This window comes from Balaenoptera ricei, chromosome 6 (assembly GCF_028023285.1).
Source record: "Balaenoptera ricei isolate mBalRic1 chromosome 6, mBalRic1.hap2, whole genome shotgun sequence".
In the NCBI taxonomy this organism is placed as follows: domain Eukaryota; kingdom Metazoa; phylum Chordata; class Mammalia; order Artiodactyla; family Balaenopteridae; genus Balaenoptera; species Balaenoptera ricei.
Window position 1 is genome coordinate 40928799 of NC_082644.1, and position 27738 is coordinate 40956536.

The 27738-nt window shown below is 43.4% G+C and overlaps 1 protein-coding gene across 5 annotated transcripts in view; it reads left to right on the forward strand.

The window, feature by feature from the left end:
- The window catches only part of FRMD3 (FERM domain containing 3), a 375352-nt gene that overhangs the window by 315801 nt on the left and 31813 nt on the right, over window positions 1-27738 (forward strand). For all 5 annotated transcript variants that reach the window (XM_059924546.1, XM_059924545.1, XM_059924547.1 and 2 more), the window contains 3 exons: window positions 283-357; window positions 669-737; window positions 6587-6711. In XM_059924546.1, the coding sequence (XP_059780529.1) occupies window positions 283-357; window positions 669-737; window positions 6587-6711 (269 nt within the window). The remainder of the gene's footprint in view (window positions 1-282; window positions 358-668; window positions 738-6586; window positions 6712-27738) is intronic.

Below are 27738 nucleotides of genomic sequence, written 5' to 3' on the forward strand. Positions count from 1 at the left end.
GTCGTGTCCCAGTAGTAGATTATGAGACCAAATGTGTGGGTCATCCGCAGCATATAAAAGAATGAAAAAAGATTGCATAGAAAAAATCAGATTGCAATACACATGGTGAAAGTAACTTTTCTTTCAGGTGTGTGCTGTGTGTGTGTGTGTGCGTGCGCTGAGTTATACAGTAAAATGTATTTCTTTCTTGGTGCTCAAAAATATCCGATTACCACACTCTATGGCATGTTCTGCTTGGACTTTCCAGGGTCACTGCCACCTCTCCTCTGCTTTCTCTTACAGGTATGCAAAATCCAGTCAGATCAAGACTGTGTCAAGCAGCAAGATATTTTTTAAAGGAAGTAGATTTCGATATAGGTGGGTACCCATGCTTCCATTTCGATGATGGGGTTGGGTTGGGACAGCCATTTGCGTTGGAATATGGTACTCATAAATCAGTGCACTTTGGCCTGTACCCGTTTTGGTCCTCCCTTTCCACTCCACTCATTTCTTATACCCACAGGGCCCCTTAAACTCTATAGTAATGTCCCCTCATAGAGGAGAAGGCACGGATTCCTAGAGCTGGGTCAGACCACTGTGAAGTTAAAAAAAAAAAAAAAAAGTGTGCGTACCCCTCCCCTTCCACTCTGAGTGTCTGTGCACAGACACTGTGTTTCTGTCTTTTGCAGCGGTAAAGTTGCCAAAGAGGTGGTGGAGGCGAGCTCCAAAATCCAGAGGGAGCCTCCAGAGGTGCACAGGTGAGTGGGGTGGTCCCCAGGGTGCCGGGAGATTTCTGGGATGGACAGAAGGATTTAAAGGCTGGCTTCGCCAAATCCACTCTAACAAGAAAGAAAGTAAGGACACCAGCTGCCTGGCCCTATGCCATTTTCAGGCCCTGATTCCTGGCATGGCACTCTCACCATCCCCCATATCTCACTCAGACAGATTTGGCTGGGTTCCATTCTGAGTTACTTGCTCTGTGTGGAGCCACTGCCCTGATTCAGCCTGGAGGGTCACGTGAACAAGCAGGAAGTGTGTGAGGCACAGGTGGCTGGGTTATCTCCTGGCTGAGTCCGTTGTCATGTCCTCCTAGAACTGCTCTCTCTTCCGGCCTCTGTTCATCAGATGTGGCCAGTTCCCATTGGCCCAACTCCTTCTAGGCTATTTCACACGAGGGAGTGGGGTACTCATCTCTCAGTGGACCCTTTAGTCCCAAAAGCCACTTAGAGGAAGGACGAACTTAGTCATTAGTGGGTCAAGGGTACGCTTCTACATTAACATGGCAATATATGTAATTCTTAGGAATTAAATATTCTCTTGATCGTGTTGTACTTCTTACCACCACAGTTTACACAAATCATTGTACATCTTAAACTTCAAACATGCTAAATATCTAAAGCAGAACATTCTTATCCTGATGTTCCCCCTTCTGAAGGCAAGATCGTCATAAGATATATTCTTTAGGAAGTTCCCACACAGTGGTGGGCACCGGCCCTTCCTTCCCCATCTTTGAACTTGGAGTCTTCCTGTGCTCAGATTTGCCCAGTCTCCTCTATCTCCAAGGTGATCCAGTGAACTGGGTGCCTCTCACCTTGTCCTTGGGGCTGTCAGGCAGGAGGAGGCCATGGCCTCTCAGAAGTGCAGCTAAGCCAGCCAGTGTGGGCGTCCAGACAGTGGAGCAGCCCGGCGCGGGCCCCCACACAGGGGAACAGGACCGCAGTCAGCATGCAATCTTGTGCAGATGTGTACAGAGAATAATTCATCCCTGGTTTTGGGTGACCCAGTGGGAAGCTGTCACATACAAGTCTGCAAAGCAGTCTCTCCTGCTTTGAGAAGCAGGACAAAACTGTGGGCAAGGGAATTTGGAGCGCCTTGGCTGGGACACCTTGGTGCAATACCTGTGAAAGTCTTAGAGCTTAGTACCTGTTGATGACAATAGTCATTTTTTAATAGTCTTTTTATTACCCCTCCTCTGCCTCAAATTGTGGTCACTCAGTGCAGCAGAAACAAAAAAGAAGAAATAATTGAACATATCATTTAAATGTTTCCAGAATCTTTGGTCTAGAATGACCTCAGGGATCACTCAGTTTAGTGATTCTATTTTACAGATAAGGGAACTTGAGTCTCAGAGAAGTTAAATGATTTATCTAAGGGCATAAATATTTTGGTGGCAGAACTAAGCCTAGAACTCCAGCGTCCTGCTCCTGAGTCCTATCCTCTTTTCTCTGTTGCATCTGCCACCCTGAAAGCCTCTGCATTCTCCTAGAAGCTGGGGGGCAGACCTACCCCAGGGGCTCAACTGGGGGGCAGACCTACCCCAGGGGCTCAGCTTGGTTTTATTCTTCCAGCTTGAAGCTTGAGTGTTTGATCTTAAAATAAAAAGAAATACTCGATTCTGGAGAGTCCCCCTGATGGCACAAAGTAGGAAAGTGTTTTTAACAATATACTTTCAGAGAGACATATTCCAAATATACAGAGCTTTCCAAAAGCCCATAGTTACCATTGATGGATGATGGTTAATGAGATCAGAGAAGAATTTTTAAAAATACTTCTCTTTTAAATTTATGTTTGCACAATTTATGGGAATTAAGGCTTCCTAGGTCAAGGCTTCTCAAACTGTAGCTTGAACAGGGATCACCTGAGGATCCTGTTAAAATCAGATTCGGATTCATGAATCTGGCATTTCTAATGCTCTCCCAGATGATGGCCATGTGGCTAGTTCATGGTTTGCACCTTGAATAGCCAGGCTCTAGATAACTGCTGGGGGAGGGGGTGAAGGGAGCAGATTGGCCCTAGTGAAAAGCTTTTCCTGGAGTGGACTGAACCACCAGAGCAGATGGGAAATGAAGCATCCATCAATTTATAGTTTTTCTTTTCTGGAATTTGCTAAAATCTCCCAGGATATTACTGCAAACAAGGCTCTATAGGCCCGTTCGACACCGGTTCACATGTTCTTTCTTGCTCTTCCACTACCCGCTTTTACCTGTTTGTGAAAGCCTATTGAGTTCACATCCTCTGGATACCTCTCTGGTCCTCAGTTCTTTGGCAGTATCTCTCAAATCTCTGACAATACAAGGAAGAATTTGTTTAAAGTAATAATACAGAGTAAGCTCTGGGAGGACAAAGCTTGTGCCTATCTTGGTTATCTCCATCTTACCCATCAATTAACACAGTGCTTGGCTATAGTAGGAGGTCAGTAGATATTTGCTGAGTGAATGTATGCACTAGGAGTGTGAGATGACAGCTTCACATCTGTAATTTTCTGAGACTTGAGATCTGTCCGTGGTGCTGCCCTGGGGACCTCACCCTCCCAAGAGGCAGCACTGTGGTCAGAGCCACAGTGATGTGTGCCACTTTCAGTAGCAACTTCTTGTTCCTTCCCAGTAGCTGGTTGCATGATAGGAAATGTTTCTCTTAAACAATTACTGTATTTTCGAATTGTTTTGACTTCCTTGATGTGGCTGTCAAAAGTGAGACTATAGTAATGAGCTCTCTTTATCTGGCAGTGCTCAGAGAGGCCCGCTAGTCTAGAATGGTGATGGTAAGGCTTCAGTCATCTTTCCTCTCACTTGAGATTCTCCTCATCAAAGAATAGCCAGTTCCTGGACTCCTACTCCTGCTGAGATGTGTGTGACACAGAGAAACACACACAAAGACTAAGAACACTGTCTTGGGGTTTTTCTTTTTTTCAAAAAGAGAAGAAGCCCACTCTCATGTTAGCTCACTGAACTTTGCAGATGACAGGATCCCCAAGTGAAACCCTATCGGCTGGCTACTTGGTGAGAATCACCTGCCCATTCCAAGGCCCAGTGAGGCGGAGGGCTGTAGCTCTGAGAGTTCAGGGTCGGCTCTTTAAGCCTCCTGGGCATAGAGCCACCACCAAGGGATACCCAGAAACAGCACTTGTACCTGAAATGAGCACCCATCTCGGAGTCCTGAATGGGTCTGATCTTGGCTGTGTTGCTATGTCTTGCATAAGTCACTTAACTTCTCGGATCATCAGTTTGTTCATCTATAAAATGAGATTCTTATATCTTTCCCCGACTTCTAGGTTTTGTTATGGGCATTAACATAAAGGGTATTAAAATTATAAAGTACCATAAAAATGTGAGGTGGTGATATTATTATTATTATCTCTCATCCAAAAATGGGAAGCTAGAATCTGACAGACATGTTCACGCTGAAGTCTCTTCAGATGGAGTTTTTACTCACAGGCCAGCAGCACTTCCTTTCATTCCAAGGAGCAGTTGCATAACTCCACTAGCCTCGTTATTTGTTGCTCGATTTTATGCCACCATTTCTTGAAGCCAGTCTTAGAATATGCCTGCAGTTGCCGAAGGAAACCTTTCTACTCAGTAGAATCCTTAACGGCAGTCTCACTCAGAACCTGTTCTACGCCAGGAGTGCACGTGAATGGGCCGCAAAGCAGGTCAGGCATTTTGGCCGAGTCGGCTGCTGCGTGCGCTCCGAGAGCGGGGGGAACACGGCACGGACCCTCACCTGACAGCGAGCAAAAGAGCCTCCATAAAGGCTCGCTGAGGGTCCCTCCCTGTTGTGATATACACAGTAATTTCTGGGGGAGGGGAACTGCTACCAGTTCAGCTGGCATGGATGGTCAGAGATGGGTGATTCAGAGCTGGTTTGTGCAAGAATGGAAAATGAGCTTTTCAGAGGTCAGAAAACTACATAGTCCACACAAACATGGCAACATGTGCTTTGCAGAGCTAGGATCACAGTCATGAAGGCCACAGGGCTAATGGAAATCCCATGAAAAGCTCAAAAAAATGAGAAGCCTTCACAATAAAAGAAGTCACCATTGCTCATGGTGAATTTTAATCTCCCCTTGTTATTTCCTTCCTTCCTTTCTTCCCCCTGCAAGGAATCCCCACCTCCACTTCTTTCCCTGTAAACCCACCACCCCTGCCAGGACTTACCGCTGACATCACCCCTTCCCTGGGAGGTCTTTCCTGGCTCTCCCCTCACTCACGGCAGGATCACGTGCCCCTCTCCGGTGCTCCCTGGGGCCTCGGCCGTCAGTCAGTCTCTTCCATGAGATGTGTGCTTTTCCAGCTGTGGCTGTAGCACATTAATGAGTCATGAAGTGAAAATAGTGGTCAAGACCAGCACTTTAAATGAAATTAAATAGAATGGAAAGTAAAACATAGTGGCTCACACACAGCAAGAGTGTGCACTTGCGGGTGTGTGTGTGTGTGTACAGAGATATGATATCAAATGTAGTTTTTAATGTGAGTCTTGGTCAAAAAAGTTTGAAAGTCATGGTTCTAGAGAGTAAGTTACTTAAGGTGAGGACCATGATTTCCCAGAAGAATACATACATACCAGCTGCAAGATAAATGGTTGTAGAATGAAATAATGAAGAAAAGAACTCCATGGTTAAGCAAGTCCTTATAAATTTCCTTCCCAGTCAGTGGCAGCTTGGCGGGGGGTGTGGCTTTTAACTCTAGATGCTAACAGCTTCTTCCCTGTGCAGCTCCTATGCCCAACAGAAACGCCTGGGCTGTAAGGCAGTCCCATCAGCTGGCCTGGAGACCACCTGTGACAGTCTGAAATGGCAACTTAATGCCAAGTTTACTTCAGTTTCAAACTGAACACCCCTTAACAAGATGCCAAGGGAGGTGCTATAAGGCACATGAGAATGGATAGGTCAGTCTCTGCCCTTAAGTTGCTTTATCAAGGTGGGGCTGATTAGCACCCCAATAATTACAGGGCGACAAAGGTGACAAATGTGACAAGTTGTGAAAGAAGGGACAGTAGTGTGAGAAGGAAGGGGGAGAGGGAGTTCGTTTGAAGGCAATCCAGGAGGGCTTCAAGAAGAAGGAGACATTTGACATCATCTTTGAAGGATGGGTTGGTTTGGGTTTTGACAGGAGACATGGGGATGGGAAGGGTGCTGAAACACCCACCAGAGGTACCCCATGTCCCTGTCTGTCAGGGCAGACAGTGTAAATGGGCTTCCTGGCTATCAGCCAGTAGCCTTGACGAGACACCTTTCCTTGCCATCTGCTGCCCATTGAGCTACTGACATACATGTGCTCCTTTCAAAAGGAGAAAGTGGAGCTGGGTTCTGTGGTTGGTTCATGAGTGGGGTGTGAATTTGAATGGGAATATTAAGCATCGATATTAAATGTTGGACATCCAGCTCATGGCTATAGAGAGCCTGTGCCATCTGCCTGGCAGAGTTTTTTTGTTTTTGTGTTTGTTTGGTGGTTGTTAAATTACTTTGAGCCATACCCTTCATTCACTTTTCTGCATGTGTAGTTCAGTGATACCTGCCTCTTGTGTACTTTTGTTGCCCATTGTCTTTTTTCAATGCCTTGTCTTGTCACATAGCATGTCCAAGTCTGATGACATGTAGGGAAATACGTTTTCTTTCACTGTGTTGCATTAGAACACATGGACATTATACCACGTATCAAGACCTTAAGGATAACAAGGGCTGTGTGTCTTAAGTGCTATGTCATCTCTACCACTGGCCTAATGCCCTGTGTGAGTCTAGGGGCAGTTCCCAGCCCGGGTAGCCAACTGAGATGGAGGGGCCGGTGTTCCCAGTGGAAACCAGTTCCCCCTGGCTTGTGTCTGTTTTCAGAACCAGCATCACTCAGAGCCGCAGCTCCCACTCCTTGAACAAACAACTCATCATCAACATGGAGCCCCTGCAGCCCCTGCGGCCGTCCCCCAGCGAGCAGGAAGAGGAACTTCCACTGGGTGAGGGTGAGTACGCTTCCTTCCAGAGCCTGGCGTTGCAGGCTTACCCGGGGGGAATGAGGGAGGCACCAACCCTGGGTACCTTGGGTAATGGGTTGGGGTAGGGGTCAGAGTGAGTCATAAACTGTGTTTTCAGTAAATAAACTCTTCACAGCTGGAAGACTGCATTATATTGAGAGTTCTATCAGTTTCTCCTGGAGAGAGTTCACTGGTACCAGGCGTTCCTAAAATTACAAGTTAAAGCAGTAGTGGTGTTAGACCCCTACTATCCAATATGGTAGCCATTAGCCATGTGTAGCTATTTAAAATTAACTTTAAGTGAATTAAAATTAAAAATTCAGCTCCTCAGCCACATTAGCTAGACTTCCAATGCGCAGCAGCCACGTGTGGCTATTGGCTACCGTGTTGGACGGCTCAGACCAAGAGCATTCCCATCATTACAGAAAATTCTATCAGATGGTGCTGTTGTTGACTGTAATCACAATTAAATTAGTGGTTGTAACGAATTCTCCACAAATATCTCTACACTGGTCATCCCCTTTCTGCCTCACTATTTCTATGTCCCTTAATAAGAATTCCCTTTTCCACAGGGCCTCGTCTGACAGTTTTGATACAAGCTAAAATATATACGGTCCATTTCAGCCCCAAAGTTGTTATATTTGTAAAGGCTATGATATGTGTGCTTCTAGGCTTCTTTTTTGGCTTTTAAGGGCTTTACTTCAGGGAAGAATATTACCACACTGCTTACCGCACTGCTTACACCTGGTGAGGCAAATATCACTCTCATTTATTTCAAAGTAAATTTTTTAAAATTCACATAAAATAAAATGATTGGAACCTTGAACCCAAACATAACATGCTTTCCTTAAATTTATGTGATTTTGGTTTCATCATTTAAAATCTGGATACTGGGCAGTTTCAAGAATGCGGGTCACTGTGTCCCTGAGAGATCACCTTTACCTGCAGCTTTAAGTCAAGAATCCCTTCCATAGGGGAAAACGCTTCAGCCCATGATAAGAATATGGCTTAGGATGCAGATATCCTTGGGAGAGATCGCAGCAGCTGATTCACACTGAAGCATAAGGGGTTTTAGTAAATGTTTCCCTGAAAAGAAACTTTAATGGTTGGAAGGAGGACTGGGCAACGGGATGCCATAAATTTCATGGGTGGAAGGAAAATGTGCAAGATACAAAGGATGGGGTCTCAGGAGACACCTTGATCCCCAGCTCAGCCACAGGATGACGATAACCAGAACAATCTTGTTATAATCTCCTTTATGCTCTGTCTCGACAACCAACTCCGTAAGCTCCATGCTAAATTAAATTTCTTAGCCCAGGGGTCCCCGGGTCCATGTTGCTTGTCTACATTTTTCAGCACCTTCTCTGTTTTTGTATGTTCCTCAAAGTGCAATGAAAGCAGCTTTTGTTTCTGATCACTAGTGATTTTCTGGGCTTCCTCCCATATGTCTGGAAGTTGGTTTGAGTGGAAATCATTTTTTCTGGAGGTCAGGATTAACCCAAGTTTGAATGAAGGAGGATATGGCTAATGGAGAAGAGGAGGGGAAAATAGATAACCCAAGCTTAGGATTGTGACTTTGCCTTGTCTGCAGAGATGGAAGCCTAGATGGGAATAAAGCTCGGAAGACCAGTTACCATGGGGAATATGGAAGCCAGGCCACTGATGCCTTGTGAGCACCCTAGATGTGAAGGGGAGCCTGGGCAAGCTTTCCCTGGACAAGCGTTCCCCGGACCCTTCATTCCATTCAATTAATAGAAACTTCTGTTTTGCTCCATTTTCTATAATGAGGTTCCATTTCTAAATACTAACCTTGTCATTAACATGACAACTGTGTGGACAAGAGACTTATGCATTATAATTAACTGCAATAAAAATTAAAATTTCCATAATATATGATAGGAATCCATGAGCTACATTTTCAATTTTTCCAGTTATTTTAAGTATGAATCTTTAATTCTTTCACCAGCTGTAAAGTCAAACTGATAGGTTTCTCTGCTTAAATGTCCAAAATAGCTCTATAACTATCTAATAAAATTCTCTTTTCTAGGAGAACTGTCCCCTTATCGAACATCTTTGTGGGTTTTGAAACTCAGGCAAATCATAGCAACTTGCAGGATATAGTATCAATTTAAAAGGAAGAGAAGTAGAAACAACAGTATTGTTAAATGCCCAGTATATAGAAAGAACTTCCAGTCTAGAGAAGAGAGCAAAATCTTCTTAGGTACCATGAAATTCAAAGTTATGATTCCCACAGTCAACATAGCTACGTTCTTGATACCCTTATATCTCAGTTACTAGTTTAGAGTCAAATTCTGCTTCATGTGTCTTGTCTTTGAGTATCAGGTAATGGGATTTAAACATTCTATAGGGATAAATAGATTATTTAATAGAGCTATATGTCTCTGATATATGAAGAGAAGAGAGGCAGAGAATACAGCTTTCAACAAAGATGTCTCCACTTTTGTGGATGGGCAGATGCAGTGTGATGAATTTAGTTTCACCCTTGTATTTTGATATTGCAACTTTTTATGTCTGAGAAAGAGCCAAATTGAAGAAATTAGAATTTCACTCCTTCCTTAATACAACAGCTCTGGCAAAGACATGGTATACAACTAAGTAGACCATACTTAGCTGTGAAAGTTGCTGTGGCCCCATGAAGATGAAGATACTCTCTTTTCCCTGGAGACTCACAGCCTGTTGGGGAGACAGCAGTGGGATCACAGAGGTGAAGAGTAGGTTCTACCTCTGCTGATTGGGTTGCATGCTCACTTTTCTGTGTGCCTCACAAGATATTAGTGCCTCAAGCTGCCTGGAGAGCCTCTTGTTCCCTTTCAATCTTATCAGAGTATATGGCGTAAAGTTGGGGGCACAGGAATGAATGGATGAGACTGACAGGCAGAGGGAGTTGTGGGTGGTCTAGTCAACTTGCATTGGATGCTTGTGTGGCTTCCAGGGAAGAGGTGTCGGGGGAAGAATGAAAGGTGAGGCAGAAAGTTAGAGATGGGACTCACCCAAATTGCTGGAGAGTTTAGATTTTAACCCAAGGGCAGTTGGGAGGCACTGGAGGATTTCAAGCATGGACCTGATTGGAATTGTGTTTTGTATCTCTTGTGTGTGTGTAGAGGACAGATTAGAGATGGGTATGGCTAGAGCAGTTTTTCAATCTCAGCACTATTGACCGTTGAACTGGATAATTCTTTGTCAGGGGCTGGCTTGTGCTTTGTAGTATGTTTAGCAGTATCCCTGGCTTCTATCGAGTAGTACCCCACCAGTCTGGACAACCAAAAATGTCTCCAGGTATTGCCAGATGCCCTTGGGAACAAAACAACTGCCTGAGAATTACTGTGTTGGAAGCACAGAGACCCCACAAGAGCCACTGCAATAGTCCAGAGACTAGATTAAACCAGGGTTGAGCTGAGGCAGAAGGTGGGATGGGGAGGAGGCAGTGGGCTCTAGCTAGTAAGCAGCAGAGTTGCTGACACACGTAAGATGCCTGTGGATTCCTGTCCAGGTGCTGCCCTTGTCTCCAAGAACTTGAGAGGGAAAAGACCTTAACCTCTTTGGAAATGAGACTGTTCTGAGACACAGGAAGGTTCAAGTGACACGTCAACATCAGAGAGGCAATGGCAAAAATGATTTCATTTAGATATGGAGCCTTTGGAAGAGTTAGGTACTTCACTGAGCTTCAGACACAGAGTGGAGGAGACTCAGACATCTCTGCTTACCTTTGATGTCATTATTCCTCCTCTCTATGCAGTGGCTCCGATTCTTGTTTGGGGGATTCAAATCACACATTTTGAAATTGGATCCATAACAGGTGAAGGTTGGCAGTCTGAGCCCTGTTAAAAGAGTTGTCTGATTAGGAATTATTAAAAAATCAGATTGGGAGAATAAAGAAGGACCTTAACCCTGACCCTTGGAGGCACCATCTCCTGGAGGTCATGGGAAGGACCTGGTGCCTTGTCTCGCATGGGTGCCATGGTGGTGACATCTCTGCTGCCGTCATGACTCTCAGTGGTCCCGACCACCCATTTGTCTGACAATCTCTTTCTATTCTTCCTGGAACTTCAAGATCCTCAAAGACAGCTGGGGAGAGCATGATTGCCCAGATGAACTCAGGGGCATTCTGGGAGAGAACGCGTAACCCCGTTCACCCAAACGACAGCTGAAGGATTATCTCTGAGGTTGGCTGTGTCTGTAGAGAAAAAACAAAATCAGTTCCTAGGCACCACTAAACAATGAGAAAGTTTTCAATGTTACCCCAAAGTTGCTCAGCTACAGGATCTGAGTAGGTTAGTGCTGTGGAAAGCTTTAGATGAGAATAGCAAACCATTTGAAAAGTACCACTTAGAGTTAATGAAAATTTCCGGAGAAGAAAAAATTGAGAGTGGGAATTGTTCTGGGTGAAAATGACATTTTCAGGAGTGATTAATCTGAATAAATTCACATGCAAAATGGAGTAGGGTTCCCACAGTGTATACAGCAAAATGCTTGCATGTTTTATTAGTATAGTGTATTTTTCGTTAAGGAAAAAAGATTATGGTAGAGAAGGGGAATGGAATGAATCACGTGAGACTTGGTAGCTGGCAATTACCAATGCCCAGTGAAGGTCACTCTTGTCCACCAGAGTGATGGTATGAGCTGGCATGATTAAACAGGCAGGAAACCATGCTTTCTTCTCCTTGGTAGACACAACTAAATAAGAGTTGAAAATGTTTGACACCCTCCTGCTGGCAAAACAAAAGCACAATGGAGACACCAAAATTTCCATAAAAGAATGTCTTGGGGATGGCAATGTGATTGGTTTAAGGGTGGCTTAAAGCTGCATTTGCATACGATTGAGAAAATGTCTATATCGATGAATAGATGGGAATTAAGTAGGGCAGTAAAACTAACTCTCCCGAGCCACACTTTCGCACTGTCCCTGTAAGTGTGTATGTGTGTTTGTGTGCGTGCATGTGTATGCGAGTGCATGTGTGTGTCATGGATGTGGCTCTGTGTGGGGTGGGTAGGGGGCAGTGGGGGTGTTTTAAGGGTCATTTACAGTGTCTGGCTCTAACCATAGGTGACTTAAGTTGGTGTCATTGAAATTCTAGAAAGTCTGTATGTGAACCTGAGAAGGCATTTTGAGCATATAAAAAGCGTATAGTTCTCACCCATCAAGCAGGCCATACTTGTGACTCCACCCTGCTCCACCCTAACACTTAACAGGTGACCCGCGGGGCCAACTGTGGTCTCCATGTGCAGGTTTTTCTGTACCATACCAGGCAGAGCCTTTCATACCCTACACAGTTGTTCCGATCCCGTCACTGTTGGAATCTCTAACAGCCCACGGCTGCCATGGTTACACTGACTCCAGTGAGTCTGGTCTCCTCCCTGGTTATCTGATATGAAAATTTTTCTCCCTCTTTTCTTCCTTTATAGAGTTCCATGGCCAGGGCTCAAACAGATTTACCCTCTTCTCAGGGTGTCAGAGTCTCTCTTGCATGCCATTTTCCCCCATGTGCCAAGTAATTTCTTCCTTTTGGCTTAGGGTATGTCAGGATATGCGTTGGGAGTGACGCACTGGTCTTTTCGAAATTTCTTTTATGTTATGTTTCATCAAACAGTAGGAGCTGTTTCTAAATCCTGTGGGACCACCTTTCCCCTGTGGTTACTGCTACCTGGTGACAGCAGACCGTTAGCACCAGCTCTGATTACTCTTGTCCCTGCCATTGGGTTTGGGGTGGCTATTTGTTTGTATTTTCTCATTGTAAAACTAACTTATCATCTTCTAGAAAATCTAGAAAGAATAAAAAAGCATAAACAAGGAGAAAAAGACCACCTTCCAGATTGTCCTACCTGCTGGAGCCAGTCGATGTTAATGTGTTAATAATTTTTGTCCCTATGTGCTTTAAGGCCATTTCCGTCATCCTGAGTGTAAAATTTTTTAAATTCCTGCTTTGTTTGTTTAATGTTGAAAACGTGAGTGCATGAAAACATATGATAAATTGAACTGTAGGTCAAACCATGAATTGGGAGCATACTTAATGCGAATGTGGACACATGGGTTAATATCCTGAATTAGAAAGAACTCACACAAAGTGCTGTTTTAAGCATCTTTTTGGCATTGCTCGGGTTTGGGCTCTCCCAAACGTTTCCATTTAATGGCACCCTCAGTCTCCCACTGCTGACAGGCATACAGCAGCCGAACCTGCTTCCACAGGAGCGAGGAGCCTCCGCAGAGCAGAGGCCAGCTTCTGGTTTTATTTATAACTGCAGTATCGGATTAGCAGAGACAAAATTCAGAATTCTTTATCACATTTATTGAATTCGGGAAGTTTGGGTCGGCAGCTCCTCTAGGGTAGGAGATGCCAAGAGGAACTTAGGGAAAGAGATAAAGGCCTCCTGAGTGAGCTCTGCAAATTCATGTTTGCAAGCTCTTCAAAGCTTTCACCTTCCCCTTTGGTGCTTTTCTTTGGAGTTGGTGTCATCTTTGGAACTTTGGTTTCTGGTATTTACTGATGACTTAACGTACTTGAAAGAGAGCTTTGTAAGTTGAAGCATTTACACTGCTGGAAGGAAGCTAAATGCTTTGTTCCTGATGCAATTTAAGTGTTTTTATCTTACAAGGATTTTGTATTTTACATCATACGATGCCAACATGTGTATCATTTCAGTTCTGTAGTTGGCTAAATGCCATAAATTGTTCATTTTAAGAAATATCGTATTCCTCAGCATAAACACAGCAGTGCTTTGGGTAGCTGCTCTGTTTCTGCATCAATGCCTTGCACCAGTGGGGAAGCACAAACTCTGGTCTCAGCTCACCCACCTTTGGGAGCCTCGTATTCCTCGTCTCTGAGACAAGAAGATAGGACTTGAGCACCACTCAAATGCTTTCTAGCTCTAAATTCTTCAGTTCTTTTGCTTAACGTCAAGGTCAAATTCCAGGACTATGCTTTGAGGTCTTTCACAATAAGTATGCGAACCTGGGGACAGGAATATTTTTCATAGCTTTTGGGGGTTAGAGGGAATGTTAAGGATGTTCTAGCACAAGGGTTGGCAAACTGGCCAATGCTGCCTCTTTTTTTTTTCTGGCCCAAGAGCTAATGGTTACATTTTAAATGATTATATAAGTACCTACATAGTATCCTTGATTTTACCTCTTGGCCCACAAAGCCTCAAATGTACTATCTGGGCCTTTAGAGAGAACGTTTGCTGATCCGTGATGTAGCACACCCCCTCGGGATTCTACAAATGAGAAAGCTCAGAGAGGGGAGACCGTTTGCCCAGAGTCACGGAGCTGGGTGAGTACTGGGGTTGGGATCTGGTCCTGTTTGTCAAATTCCTGGCCCAGGTATCTTAGACGACATCAAATACATCTAAAACAGTTCCACTTCTTCTCGCGAAAACAGAACCATTAACTACGGAACTACATTTAGTTTTCAGTGATAACAAATGAATTATCAAAAGAGACATCTTATCCTGTATAAACGTGGGAACCTCTGTGATTCAGTGAGAAGAGCTGCTGCATGTTCGGGGCAAGGTTTGAGCGTTTGGCCTTCAGTCACAGCCTGCCAGGGCCCTGTGACTCCTCAGAGACGTCCAGCCCCCCAGGACCATCACCTTCCCTGGGCACCAGCGGTGGGGAGGCTGTGGACGCGTGTGCCACACCAAACAGAATTCCACGTAGACCCGGGTTGCAGGGCAAACAGCCTTCATGCAGGAAGGCTCTCTCCCCTCTGGGAATCATGTTCTGATTTTAAAGCTGAATTTGTTAAATAAGGAATGGCTCACTCCGGGCCTAGTTCTAATTACTCATAGTCTGTGTTGAGAATCTTTGTCTTATTAGTGAGAACAGTTCAGTTCTGAGCTTCCCAGATCACTGCTCCTGCTCAGGTTGGCACCTGGCTGCCACACCTGAGTATTAATAATCAATTGCTTTAAAGGATTCAGCTGGGGTAAAAAAATATATATATATGTTAGTCAAATGTCCCATGAAGTAATCTGGTCACGGTCCTTGAGGGTTAGGATGTGAGCCAGGCGAGAGCGTCAGCATGAGCAGCTGTGACAGCCGGAGTGTGGTCTGTGACAGGGAAGACATTCTGCTTTGGCCCTTGGACAAGAATACATTCCCACCACATCCCTAAGAAACCGCAGGAGAGGAAAAGTGAAGATATTGCTAAACCATTGTCATTAGAAAGCAGAGGCTATCATTTTCTGGATTCCACAGTCAGCATGGGGTTCTATTTTCTACTGTTTCTGTTAGTGGGTTGGTAGTGAGTGTTAAGTAAATGTTCTTTGTGATACCCAGGCTTACAATGAGGCAGGAGCTCACAAAATCTCCCATCCTCCCACCTCTTTGGTTAAGACCCTGTGCCAATTATGTGAAAGAAAGTGTTGGGCAGTGTAGGCTAGTTCCACTCTTTTAGGGAGGTGTCTCAGGCAGTACGGGCAGGGTTCAGAAAAGAGGCTCTGGTCAGTTGGCACAAGGCTGGATGTTGGGTGTGTCCACTGGGGTGCACGTCCAATGCCATCTGCAGAGTGGTGCAGCTTTTCTCTTGGTTTGGCTGATGGAGAATTGGAGGCCCTAGAGCCATGGCTTCCAGACCCTGGATTTATACAATGGCCCACTGGGGTGGAGGAAATAACTATTCAGACTTCTATTGGGATTTTACTTTTATCACCTCCTCAAAAAATTTCTATTGCATAGGTTTTATAATGGATATAATATATCAAGAGAACTGTACGTGTATCCAATTTATAAATAAATACTCATTTTTTTCATAAGTATGAACAAATGTATTTCCCCCCAAAAAAGGTTTGGATATAGCTGCTCTAGATCTTAGCGATGAATCTACCAAGAAGAAAAGGCAGGGCATGTTTTTGAAACTCTCAAATCCCTGTTCATGCCAAAACTCCAGATTCCTAAAATAGATGCGAGATCTCTCTGCTCCAGTTACGGTGGTGACATGCCATTCTACGTGCTTTTGGTCTTCATGCTGGTGAACCAAGATGAGTCATCCAAGCACAGTCTAGACCTTTGCCAAGCTGTTTGGTAGGTGCTGTGTCACTCTCACTGAAGTGTTCTGTGGTGGCCCTGAGTCCCCGATTTACATGAATGCTGGACTCTCTTTTTGTTGTTGTTGTCGTTATTGTTTCAAAAATCCTTCAAATTCTTTTTTTAAATTTATTTTATTGAAGTATAGTTGATTTACAATGTTGTTAATTTCTGCTGTACAGCAAGTTGATTCAATTATACACATACATTCATCCTTTTTCATATTCCTTTCCATTATGGTTTATCACAGGATATTGAGTATAGTTCCCAGTGCTATACAATAGGACCTTGTTGTTTATCCATCCTATATATAATAGTTTGCATCTGCTAATCCCAAACTCCCAGGCCATCTCTCCCCCACCCCACTCCCCCTTGGCAACCACAAGTCTGTTCTCTATGTCTGTGAGTCTGTTTCTGTTTTGTAGATAAGTTCATTTGTGTCATAGTTTAGATTCCACATATAAGTGATATCATATGGTATTTGTTTTTCTTTGACTTACTTCACTTAGTATATTAATCTCTAGGTCCATCCATGTTGCTGCAAATGGCCTTATTTCATTCTTTTTTTATGGCTGAGTAGTATTCCATCATATATATGTACCACATCTTCTTTATCCATTCATCTGTCGGTGGACGTTTAGGTTGTTTCCATGTCTTGGCAATTGTGAATAGTGCTGCTATGAACACAGGGGTGCATGCATCTTTTCAAATTATAGTTTTGTTTGGATATATGCCCAAGAGTGAGATGGACTCTACTTTCTGAGTGTACACAGGACACAACCTTAGTGGGGATCCTCTGGTGGTGGGAAGAGCATTGCATAGAGACTGAGAGGGCTGAGGTTCATTCATTCACTTGATAAACAGTTACTTCTTCTCTGGTACATGCTCGACACTGGCAGTACCTGGATCTTATTTCCTCTTTTATAAAACAAGGTGAGATGGTTTCTAAGTTTCCTCCACACTCGATTGTCCTTTAGTAATTCTTCCCCATATTCCTGCTCTTCTTAATTACGTGCTTTTGGATCACTCATCATTACCTCCAAAAACAAAAGGTATAAACATCTTCTTTTTAAATGTGGTTAATGAAACAGTAAGCATGTGGCACAATGATCTATAAAAGCAGGGTTACATTTTTTCTTTTATTTTTTGTAAGTTGCAAACTTCCAGCATAAAATTGAAAATTAATAGCAGCTAGCTTAAAAGAGAATATAAAATGAACACTTCCTCACTTAAAAGAGCCCTCACCTCCTTTAATGTCTCCTCTTAGAAGAGAAGTCCAATTTGGGAGCTTTTTAGTCCCCCCCAATCTCCACTTCAGCATAAAAAAAAAAATGGGAAAATGGTCAGATGGTCTGGCTGAAAGAGAAATAAATAGGGTTTTCAGGATGACCCACGTGATAATCTGAACACAGACTGGATTTTGCCATTAAAGGAAGAAGTATCCATACTGGAAAAAAGAGAGCAGCCCTTGTGATCTATGGCTTGTCAGTCTCTGTCTGAGCCTCTCTGCTGCAGCTGCACCATTTGGCCCCTAAATAGAGGCTTAGCCCCACCCCCGACTCCAGGGCCAATCCTACCTTGCTCTGGGAGGGAATGAATAAGCCGAAGCCCAGCCTCTTGGCTCAGGCTGTGAGTACTGCTCTCTCTATTGCTCTGCCCGGTCTTCTCCTGGTCCGCATGCCAGCCTTGCTCCCTTCCTGAGTCTCTGCCCTGGTGGTGCCCCTGGTACTCTACTCCTCCAGGACCTTGAAGGCCCCTCTCCCTGGGACTAGACCATACTCTGCTGGTTGACAGCCTGCATGGTGCTCCCGTCCTGTCTTGTGTTTCTCAGGGCCATGTTCTGTTCCTTCTCAGAGCAAACTCTTTCCCAGCACCGGCCCCATCTTGAGTAGAGGGGTCTGATTTTAAATGCCCATCTTCTCCGGTTAAACTTCTCTCACTGCCCAGTGGTGTCATGAAATACAAAATTGTCAAATCCATCAGCAAAATCCTATTCACTTTAACCTTTCAAATATACCCCAGAATCATTGCCACTGCACCACTCCAGCTGCAGCCACTCTTGTCTCCCTCAAGAGACAACAGTATCTCTGCTTCTACACTGCCCACCTCCCCCGACCCCTGTTTTCCACACAGCAGCCAGGGTGATCTTTTATAAGTGGAACTTGGATCTAGTTAGGTTCAAATCTAAGCTCCTCACTCTGGCCTATGAGGCCCTGCGAGCTTGACCCCCACCCACCCTTAGACCATTTCCTACTGCTTTCCTCTTGAATCTCTGTGTTCCTACCACATTGGTCTTCTGACCTTGTTGCCACCACAGGGCCTTTGCACAGCTGATTTATCTACCTAGAAGGGCCTTTCCTCTGATCTGTGCATGACTGGCTGTTTCTTTTTTTTTTTTTTTTTTTAACATCTTTATTGGAGTATAATTGCTTTTGGCTGTTTCTTTAAGTCTTAGCTCAAATTTCAGCTCCCTGGAAACCCTGAGTACCCAATTCTGAGTAATTCTCCAAACCTAGCCATTTGTTCTCTCTTGTGCCACCACCCTGTTTGATTTTTGTCAGAGTGTTTAGCACTATCCAGCACTTTCTAATTTACTTAGTTGTCCTCTTGTTTGTTGACTGTCTCCCTCGACTAAAATGTCAGCTCCACGACAGCAAAAACTTTGCCTGCCCCACCCCGACATTGTCCCTACCACTTAGAGATGTTCTGACACACAGTAGGAGCTAAATTAATGCTTGTCAAATTAGTGAACAAATGAATGAATGAGTTCTAAATGCAGCCAGGACAGCCTTTGTTTATGTAAAAGAAAGCATATAAGAAGAATATTCTCCTGGGATTAGGGTTTGCCAGAAGCCAAACTTGTTCTGTTTTATTTTGTTTTTGTTTTTAATCTGAAATCAAAAGCTATAATAGACATAGTCATTGTAGAAAATTTGGAAAATACAGAAACCACAAATCCAGAATTTTAAAAGCACCTGCAATCCCCTGTGTTCAAACTGTGGTACGAATGTGTATAATCCATTCTATATATTTTTAACAAATATTGGACTACACTAGAGATACTATTTTGTACTCCGCTTTTTCACTCATTAATATAACATGAACATTTGTCTATGCATTAAATATTCCTCCACTATTTTAATTTTAACGGACATACATTATTCCATCACATAAATAGACAAAAACATCTTTCACCCCCTCCATCTCCTACCTAAATTATATGTATATGTATATGAATGTCTCTTATGTAGCTACAAAACTGAGTATAACCGTTTTTTAAAATCTTTGATAATTTGAAAGGCAAAACTTAGAGTGGTTGGACATTTTTCTTGCATTTCTTGCCATTTGTGTTTCTCTTTTGAGCATACAACTAGAATGTGAGAGAGAGGGGCCCTTGGCTGGTGTGCTGGGTGAAGGATTGGGTCCTGCTTCCTCTAGTTTCTTGGTTACCTAGCAGCAACACAGGAGCCCATAGTTCCAGAAGAGCCTGTTTTTTTCAACAGGGAGACACAGATGCCTGTTTCTTAATACCATCTGCAGAGCTGTTGGGAAATATGGAAAAAAATTGGAGCTCCATTTATTGATGCAGCCCAATTCAATTTCCTTTACTCAGAGAAAAATGGTTCATCTGTAATGGCGACTTGTGCCTGGAGGGAGTGAAATAATACAGCAGAAGTGATGAGAAAACAAATTCATCCTGTACAGAGACAAAGGAAATAGATTCTTGGCTGAGAGTTCTAAACAGACGAAAGGAGGCTGTTCTAACTGGAACCAGTAAGGACAGCGTTGTCACCCATTATTCTTCCAGGAAAACCTCTGGGCACTGACATCTGACAACACTGCACTGTGAATAGATTACCTTGATATATCTAAGTTATGGAACATCAGGCAAATTTCAAGTCCTAGGTTTGACCAGGATAGAGGAAAAACTCTTTGTTTACATGGAAGGAATAATCTGAGTTATAGGTCATCTTAGTCAGAGAGAGATGGCTTAAATTCTTCTCCAAGGAAATTCCTCATGCATGTTTTTGAAGAATGCAATATAGCTGTGAAATTCCTGGTCCCTGTCCAACATCTGTAGGAGATTTTCACCTGGTTTCATGTATGGACAGCTGTGGAAGATTTCCCTTCATGTTACCATCACCCTTATAGAGGGGTATCTATAGGTATTCAGGCCCTATCTTTATTCACAGGGTTTTAAGAGCACCATGCGCCAGTGAATAAGAGTGTCTCCTATAGTAGATAAATCAGAGAGGGAATGGACAGTTCTGCATCTGCACAGTCTATGGGTGGCTTGTTGGGTGATGACTCCCATAAGGCTCCTTGGTGCTGTCAATGGATGGTACCTGATCCTTGGAGACTGGGGTCTCTTATTTTACACTCTCCTCTACTTGTAACCCCTTCAATTTTCCTTTTATTCAGAATTCTGTTGTGCAGTCTGCAGGTTGAGGAGGTCTTTCTGTCTTGGAGAATGGTTTGTGAGATTAATGGCTAAGTATTTGTGGTCGTTGTTTTATTGTTGGGTAGGTTAGGTTTGCTCTCTGGGCTGAGGATCAAGAAAAGGCTTCCAGGACTTTTGTGAGCATGGCTGAATCAGTCAATTAACATTTTAAAACATTGCCTTACCACGGTTGGAAGACAGTAAAGCTTGCTCTTCATTGGTGTTTGGAAATGGAGAGACCACTGAACTTGGAATAAGGAGACAGGATTCTAGGTGTGGTGTTTTCACTGACGAGGGTGACCTTGACCTCCTCTCTGTTTCTCTTGGATTAGCGTCCTTGCATTAGAGCTCAGCCTCACGCTGCCACCCTATACTCTCAGCTGCTTATTGGCCGCCTCCACTTGGACGCCACACAGCAGCTCACAGCTCACACATCAAACTTAATGGGTTTACGACTACACTCGTGTCCACATCCTTCCCCAAATCCCAGTCTCCAAACTGCTCCTGCTCTGACTTGGTTAATGACAGTACCATCCATGAAGTTACCCCAACCAGAGAGACCTGGAGGCCATCCTTGCCTTGATACCCCTCCCATGCTCCACATCCACTCGGCCACCACCGTCACGTCCATCCCAGAAGTAACTCTGACATCTGCCCCGGCTCTTCAGCCTGCTGCTACAGCTTCATTTCAGGTCCCCTCTTCTCTTTCTGGGGACACTGCAGTATCTTCCTTATTGATCTCCCTGTAACCCATCCTGTAAACTCCTGCTAGAGCAATCACCCTTATTTGAAGTAGTTTCTAGAACCTCCTCATTGACTATGGAGCAAAGTCCAGCCCTGAAAGGTGTTCACGGCTCCTCACAATCTGGTCCACGCTCACCTCTCCAGCCTTATTTCCCTCCTTTGGTCCTGCCCAACCCTCTCATCATTCTGTGAATGCAGCTCCCCCCACGCTGCCCCAGTACCACAGGCCCACGTGGGCTCCTCTCTGCTGGTTCCTTTACTGGGGCTGCTCTTCCAACTTCCCTCTGCTCCATCTGCTAGATCCATACTGTTTTGTCAAGTGGCTCCTCCTCTATGAAATGTCCCTGCCTTAAAGACAGAACTAATAGCTTTCTTCGCTTTCATTCTTGCATTGATTCTTCTTTTTAGCTTTATTGAGATATAATTACATATAACATTGTGCAAGTTTAAGGAGTACAATGTGTTGATTTGATACATTTATATGGTGCAAAATGATTACCACCATAGAGTTAGCTAACACTTCCATCCCATCACATAATTATCATTTCTTTCTTACGGTGAGAACATAAGATCTACTCTCTTAGCAACATATAAGTATATAATACTGCGTTATTAGCTACAACCACCATGCTGTACATTAGACCCCCAGATGTTGTTAATCCAATAACTGGAAGTTTGTACCCTTTGACAAATATCTCCACCACCACCCCGCCCCGCCTGCCCCTGGTAATCACCACTCTGCTCTCCATTTCCCTGGAGGCACCACTTACATTTGATTCTTAAAACTCCTCTTTCTAACCGTTAGTTTATATGTCTGGTCTAACTGGGTGCCCCTCCCTGCACAGCGCCTGGTATCTGTTCATTAACCGGTGGATGGTTGAATGGAAGGTGAGCCATTCTAGCCAACTTTTCTGTTCCTGACCCTAAGCCCTAAGATTAAATATAAGCCATACTATGGAATAAAACAGAAAAAAATTCAGAGTTCTCACCTGCTTCCACTGAGAACTCATAAGTACAATGCGTATTTGTAATACATTAGGCTTTTTATATTATTTAAAAATAACTAGTGAGATTTTTTTTTATATTCTTTGCTCTAACTTTATTTTTTAAGGATTTAAACATTTCCCTATTGGAACAGAGTATGCTCATTTTAAACATCTTGGAAGAAATATTGCAGTCAATTTTGGGGGGCAGGAGCTAAATGCATTCTTTGGAAGATAGAGACAGTGGCCCAGCAATACCTTTATCTTAAGTCACAAACATGTTTTTCAACTTTTGTTTCTTACCCAAAGCTGACTGCTTGGAATGATATGCTCTTTCTTGTTTGGAAATAAGATGGAGTGTCAGGAAAATATGAGGAAGTGTGGGAGGTTCTTAGGCTGTCAGCAGGCCTCTTGATTCTCAGTCTCCGGCGGGTCCTTTCATGGCTTTTTCTGCTTGGCAGAAGAGATTTGGAAATAGAGACTGAGATGCCCATTTCATTGCAGCTAGAGCATCTCATGCTACTTCTAAGGCTTTCGTAGAGTTAGACTTGTCCTGCCCCTCACCCCACTGTGGGTTTCCTTTCTCTTTGATTTGATTGATAGAATCTGGATTACCAGAAAACGAAAAGAAAAAAAAAAAAATCCTAAAAGACAAAGCATTAAGCAAATTCACTTGAGAAGTTACTTAATACCTTTTCTCCTAAAGCTCTAGAGAAGTTTCCAGCATTATACTCTGGGACCTAATTGGGAAGGTTATTTAAGCAAATGTCATTCTTCATCTTTAGATTTTCCACTAAGTGTATGGAATCTCTATTTGTTAAGATTCTGTGGCCATGAGAAATTATCACTAAGCTTTTGTTCTAAATTTATGAGCTAAAAGTTCCAAGAAAATCCCTACTGGATATGTTTGAAAGAAGCTCTCTGACAGTTTGAAGTGAGTGAAGTGAACAGATGTGTGTTTTTTAAAACTTGCTTTGTATCTAGATGCTCTGAGATGAATGTGTCAGAGGGTGAGAGGGCAGATGCATCAGACGCCAGTGAGGTGGCTGAGACTGGGAAGTGGGTGGGGAAGAAGGATTAGGAGGTGGAATTGGCAGGTGGGTGATTGTCTAGATAAAGGGTGAGGGAGAAGGAAGGTTCAATGATGCTGTGTGTTTGGGGGAAGGTATGATGTTCCTGGAAGGCACTCCTTTATTTTCACAGGACGTGGCTCCTAATCTTTAAGCCTCTGTTTCCTTATCTGTAAAATTTAGAGATAATAACCCTAGTTAATACGGTAGTCATAAGTATTAATTGACCCATAGCAACAGGATATATATATATATATATATATATATATATATATATATTTTTTTTTTTTTTTTTAACTATGAAAAAGACAAGGGTACTCTCAAAAATACGATCAGCATCCCTGAGAGAATGTATATGAAGGGCTTAGAGCAAAGCCTGGTGCATATCAAGTAAGGGTGACCTATCATTACTCTAAAGCAAAAGTAATGAAGACTCTGATTCAGGTGCCAGAAAGAAAGCCCCCAAACAGACTTCCATATGCCAGATAAGCATTCAGTATATGATGAGGTATCCTTGCATAACTGGGATCCTTCTGTCTCCTCTTAAGATGTAGGGTAAACTGTCACCCTAAGATGGTCTTTCCCCAACGGCTCCATCTGAAGCTTCACCCCCAAAACCACTCCTGCCAAGTTATTGATGATGATAACATCCTTTTCTTCCCTTCATAGCACTCATGCTGTCTTGTCTATTTGTTGGTTTACCTGTTGCACAACTATATCGCCCTCCAGGCTGGGGCCGAGACCGTGATCAGGCTCGCACTCAGTGTGCTTAGCACACTGAAGGTGCTCAGGGAGTATCTGTTGGATGAATGAATGACGAGCCGTCCAGTTTGTGAACTGGCTCACCTGGGTGCAGGCTTGTCTGTCCTTTTGGAGCATCTTCTAAAGCAGCCTTTCATGGACACTCTGTCAGAGAAGAAAGGACATGGAGAGCAGGCAAACTGAGGCTTGCTCAGATCTTGGTAAATAGCACTCAGAAAGTAAGACCCTGAAGAAAAAATTCAGTTTTAAAATTTTTAGCTCAAAACATCACACAGAATGATATATAGCACAACACATTGGTATTTTAGGCTTGGAGGTTAAAATTTCATACTCAATTATGGCTTCTCTAGACCTCACCAACTTGCAAATATTTTAACTATATTTGCAACCCTTTTGAACTTAAAGCTCCTGCAGGTCTGGTGGGAAATAGAGCAAATTTCAGCAGCAGTTTTCTCTGGGCTGTCGCTTTTGAGGGACGGTTGGGATCTCCACCCATTCCCTAACTTCTGGTAGTTCTCCACTTTCCTACACTGTGCAGATAGTGCTTTTTTTTAATAATAATAATAATAATAATGACAACCACCTAAGATTCTGTTTCAAAGATATTGACACTGAAAGGTTGGGGGGGAAAGTGAGGGACAGGACACAGGGAGGCAGGAAGGGAGAGCAGGGCAGTGTCTGATGGAGCATTCTGTCTGTATTTTCTGCCCCTCTAGAAATCATCACCAGTGGCCCAAGCAGACGGAAAGAGGGCCCTGTGACACTCTGCCTGCCTTCCCACCTCTCTGTCTCTCTCTCTGTCTCTGACTCTCTCTCATTGTCTGTCTCGGTGCGCATAAGCTGCCTGTCTAGAGATACCACAGTTGTTGTCAGTGTATGGGATGGTCAGGGCAACAGATGGATGAGCCCTTATGCTAGAATCCTCTACAGACATGAAGTTCCTGTGAAGAGCATTCTCCTTCCCCACAATGATGTTGAGGAGAGCCCAGCTGTGCTGTTGAATTTCTATTCGATTCTGTCTGCAACTGTAATTCTCCAGAGGGGTTTGTTGGCCTCTTTCCCACCACTGCATGGTGATGCCTGGCCCCGCCGAGCAGTGCTCTCATTTTACAGGCAGGAAGCACTCAGTGAATGCTTCATCTAATAAGGGGGATAATAAAAGGAAGAGCATTTGATATGCCAAAGCACCTTATACATTTTCAGAGCTTTCTTCACGTGAGTTATCATAATTTGAGCCTCATGACCATTTCCTTGACATGGATAGAACAGATAATGTTGCCTCACTTTACAAAGGAGGAAATTGAATTATGCAGATGATTGGCTACCTGACCAAACAGTCCTGTCACTTAGTGGTGCTGGGAACTGCTTCCATTTATCTTATTATACACCCAAGAATATACCCATTGTATCACAAATATAGCATTAAAATGTTTTATATCATTATTGTATTTCATTATATGATAAATATAATCTGTGATAGTGCCCAGGACTCTTAATAATTGGTACTTAATGTCTAAATTTATTACAAAGAACATTTAACGTATGTAATAGCTTTTTATTATCTTTCTAATTGGAGTTAGCAGTTAGCTAAAATTTCAGTGAATCTCCATAACTCTTTTAACTGATGGCCAAATCCACTACACTTGTGAAATCTGTGAGTTTTCAAAACAGCTACTAAGGTACATGATATTTATTGTGCCTGCTACATATCAGGCACTCAGTTACATAAGTGCCAACATCAGTACTATTCTACAGGCAGAAAACTACAGTTCAACAAGCTTATGTAGCTTTCCCAAGGTTACAGGGCTGGTCAGGTAAACTTAACAACCTGCAATGCTGCTTCCCTACTATTTGGGGAGAAGTAACTAGAAATGTTAGAGACAGATGGTTGATAGAAGGAAGAAAATCCAGATGATTTAAAATCCTGTCTTCCCCTTGAGTAAAGGAGAGAAAGGAATGAGCATGTGTTAAAAAAAAAAATCACTAATTTTTCTTGAGTAACCTGTGCCGGGCACTGATCTGAGCATGCCACGTGGATTACCTATTAATCCTCACAACAGCCCTGGGAGGTAGGTCCTGTGCTCATTTTATAGGCATGGAAACTGAGGTCAGAGATGAATGGTACAGCGGTATTAGAACCCAGAGCTTGTGCTTTAAACCTTGCTTTCTGTAACTCCTTAGTAAGTTCTGATTCACCAACCAGGAACCAGCACTACACAAGGCAGTTGATATACATGATCTCATTTCCTTGCCCTAACATCCACGGGAGAAGTACTGTCTCCATTTTCAAATGCACCAGGGTTCCAAGTCGTCCAGTAGCTCCCAGTCACCCACAAAGCAGAGACAAGCTTGCTCCCTTGCCTCAAATCTGTGTCAGGAAGTTTGTCACAAAAGTAGACATGAAATCCAGGCTCGTGAACTGCTCTTACCATTGAACTCTCTTCCTCTGCTGTGGCTTCTGCCTGATTTATCAGTGTTTCTGGCATCTCACTGTGGAAAATCGATTCCCCTCTTCACACATATCCGCTGCTTTCTTTAGCCTCTTGTCACGCCCAGACATGCATTCCTGATTCTTCAAACAAACAGACAAATCTAAACAGGAAGGATATTCAAGGGCACCCAAATGTTGTGCTGTTGATATCAGTCTGTGAGCACAGTGCCTCAAACGAAAACAAGCCTCCTGTGCGGTTCCTCCCAGAATCCTTGGGTTGGCTCCGCATCCCTGCCTTCCTTTGCTTCTTCCTCTTGAAATGTAGCCACACCTTTGGGTAGAGTAGGGCAAGGTAGAGAGAAATAGCTGGGACAATATGGGATGCTGGTCCTTCTAGGTTCCCTCTCTCTAAATAAAAGCTGAAGGTCCCCAGAAGAAAGAGGGTGAAAGAATCTACTTAAGATCTCTAAAAGTAGCACAAAGAGTGGGAACAAGCTAAAAAAAGGGGGAAATTTTACATGCACGAAGTGCAAAATATTATGACTAGTTGTAGTTAATAAAAGGAAAGAAGGAGACACTTCAAAACTATAGTGAGATTTGAAGCTTGAGCATTAATGGAGAATAACTCTCCTGGTGGAAAAGAACAGAAATAAAGTATGGTGGTGGTTTTGTTTCAGGTTTTTAATTTGCTTTCTTGGTTTTTTTTTGTTGTCTGTTTTTGTTTTGTTTCGTTTTTTTGGAAGGGCTGTTTGTTTAGAGTGGGCTGTCAGGTTCACATCATGTTGTCTTTATAATTTATACTGATAAGTACACAGATTCATCTGTATTCTGTATTCCCTCCAAACAGGCAAAGGGAGATTTTCTCAATATCTGAGCCCTGGTCTACTGCTATGCAAATGAGCCCACATTAATCTTTGAAATCTTTTATCTGTGTTACTGCACAGCATTGATTCATCTGGGATGGGGATTTTCTGATCTGTTTTCCAGTATCCTAAAGATTTTCAGTAGTTCTTCAAGAACCACTGTTGGTGGCTAGTGAGGCAAGACCTAGCAGGTACTACCCCAGGGCCCCACTCTGTGCAGTCTGTTTTATATATGGGGATTCTGCTCAGAATTATATCACAAGGGGAGTTGCAAAGGCATGAAGATTTTGTGAATTTTTAGGGGTATTTAACTTTCAAGTGTCGGGTTTGGAAATTGACTAATGGCCCTGAGAGTAGGAACTGCCCTACTATACCTGGAACTGACAACCCGTGGGCAGGGTGAGGGAGCCCCCTGGGAGGTCTCTAGCGGCGACCTCAGCCCACAGTGCACAACGGGCTACCACCCTTCTCCCCTTTCAAGATTTATAATCTGGTCCATAATGTACATTTTTTACATAGTTGAGGTCATACTGCTTATTATATAAACTGCTTTTTCCACTAATCAATACATTGCAAGCTTTCCCTCACATCATTAAACTCCTAAACATACATTTTAATGGATGTACAATATTCCATCACATGTATTTAGTCATTTTCCCACTGGAAATTTAGATTTATTTT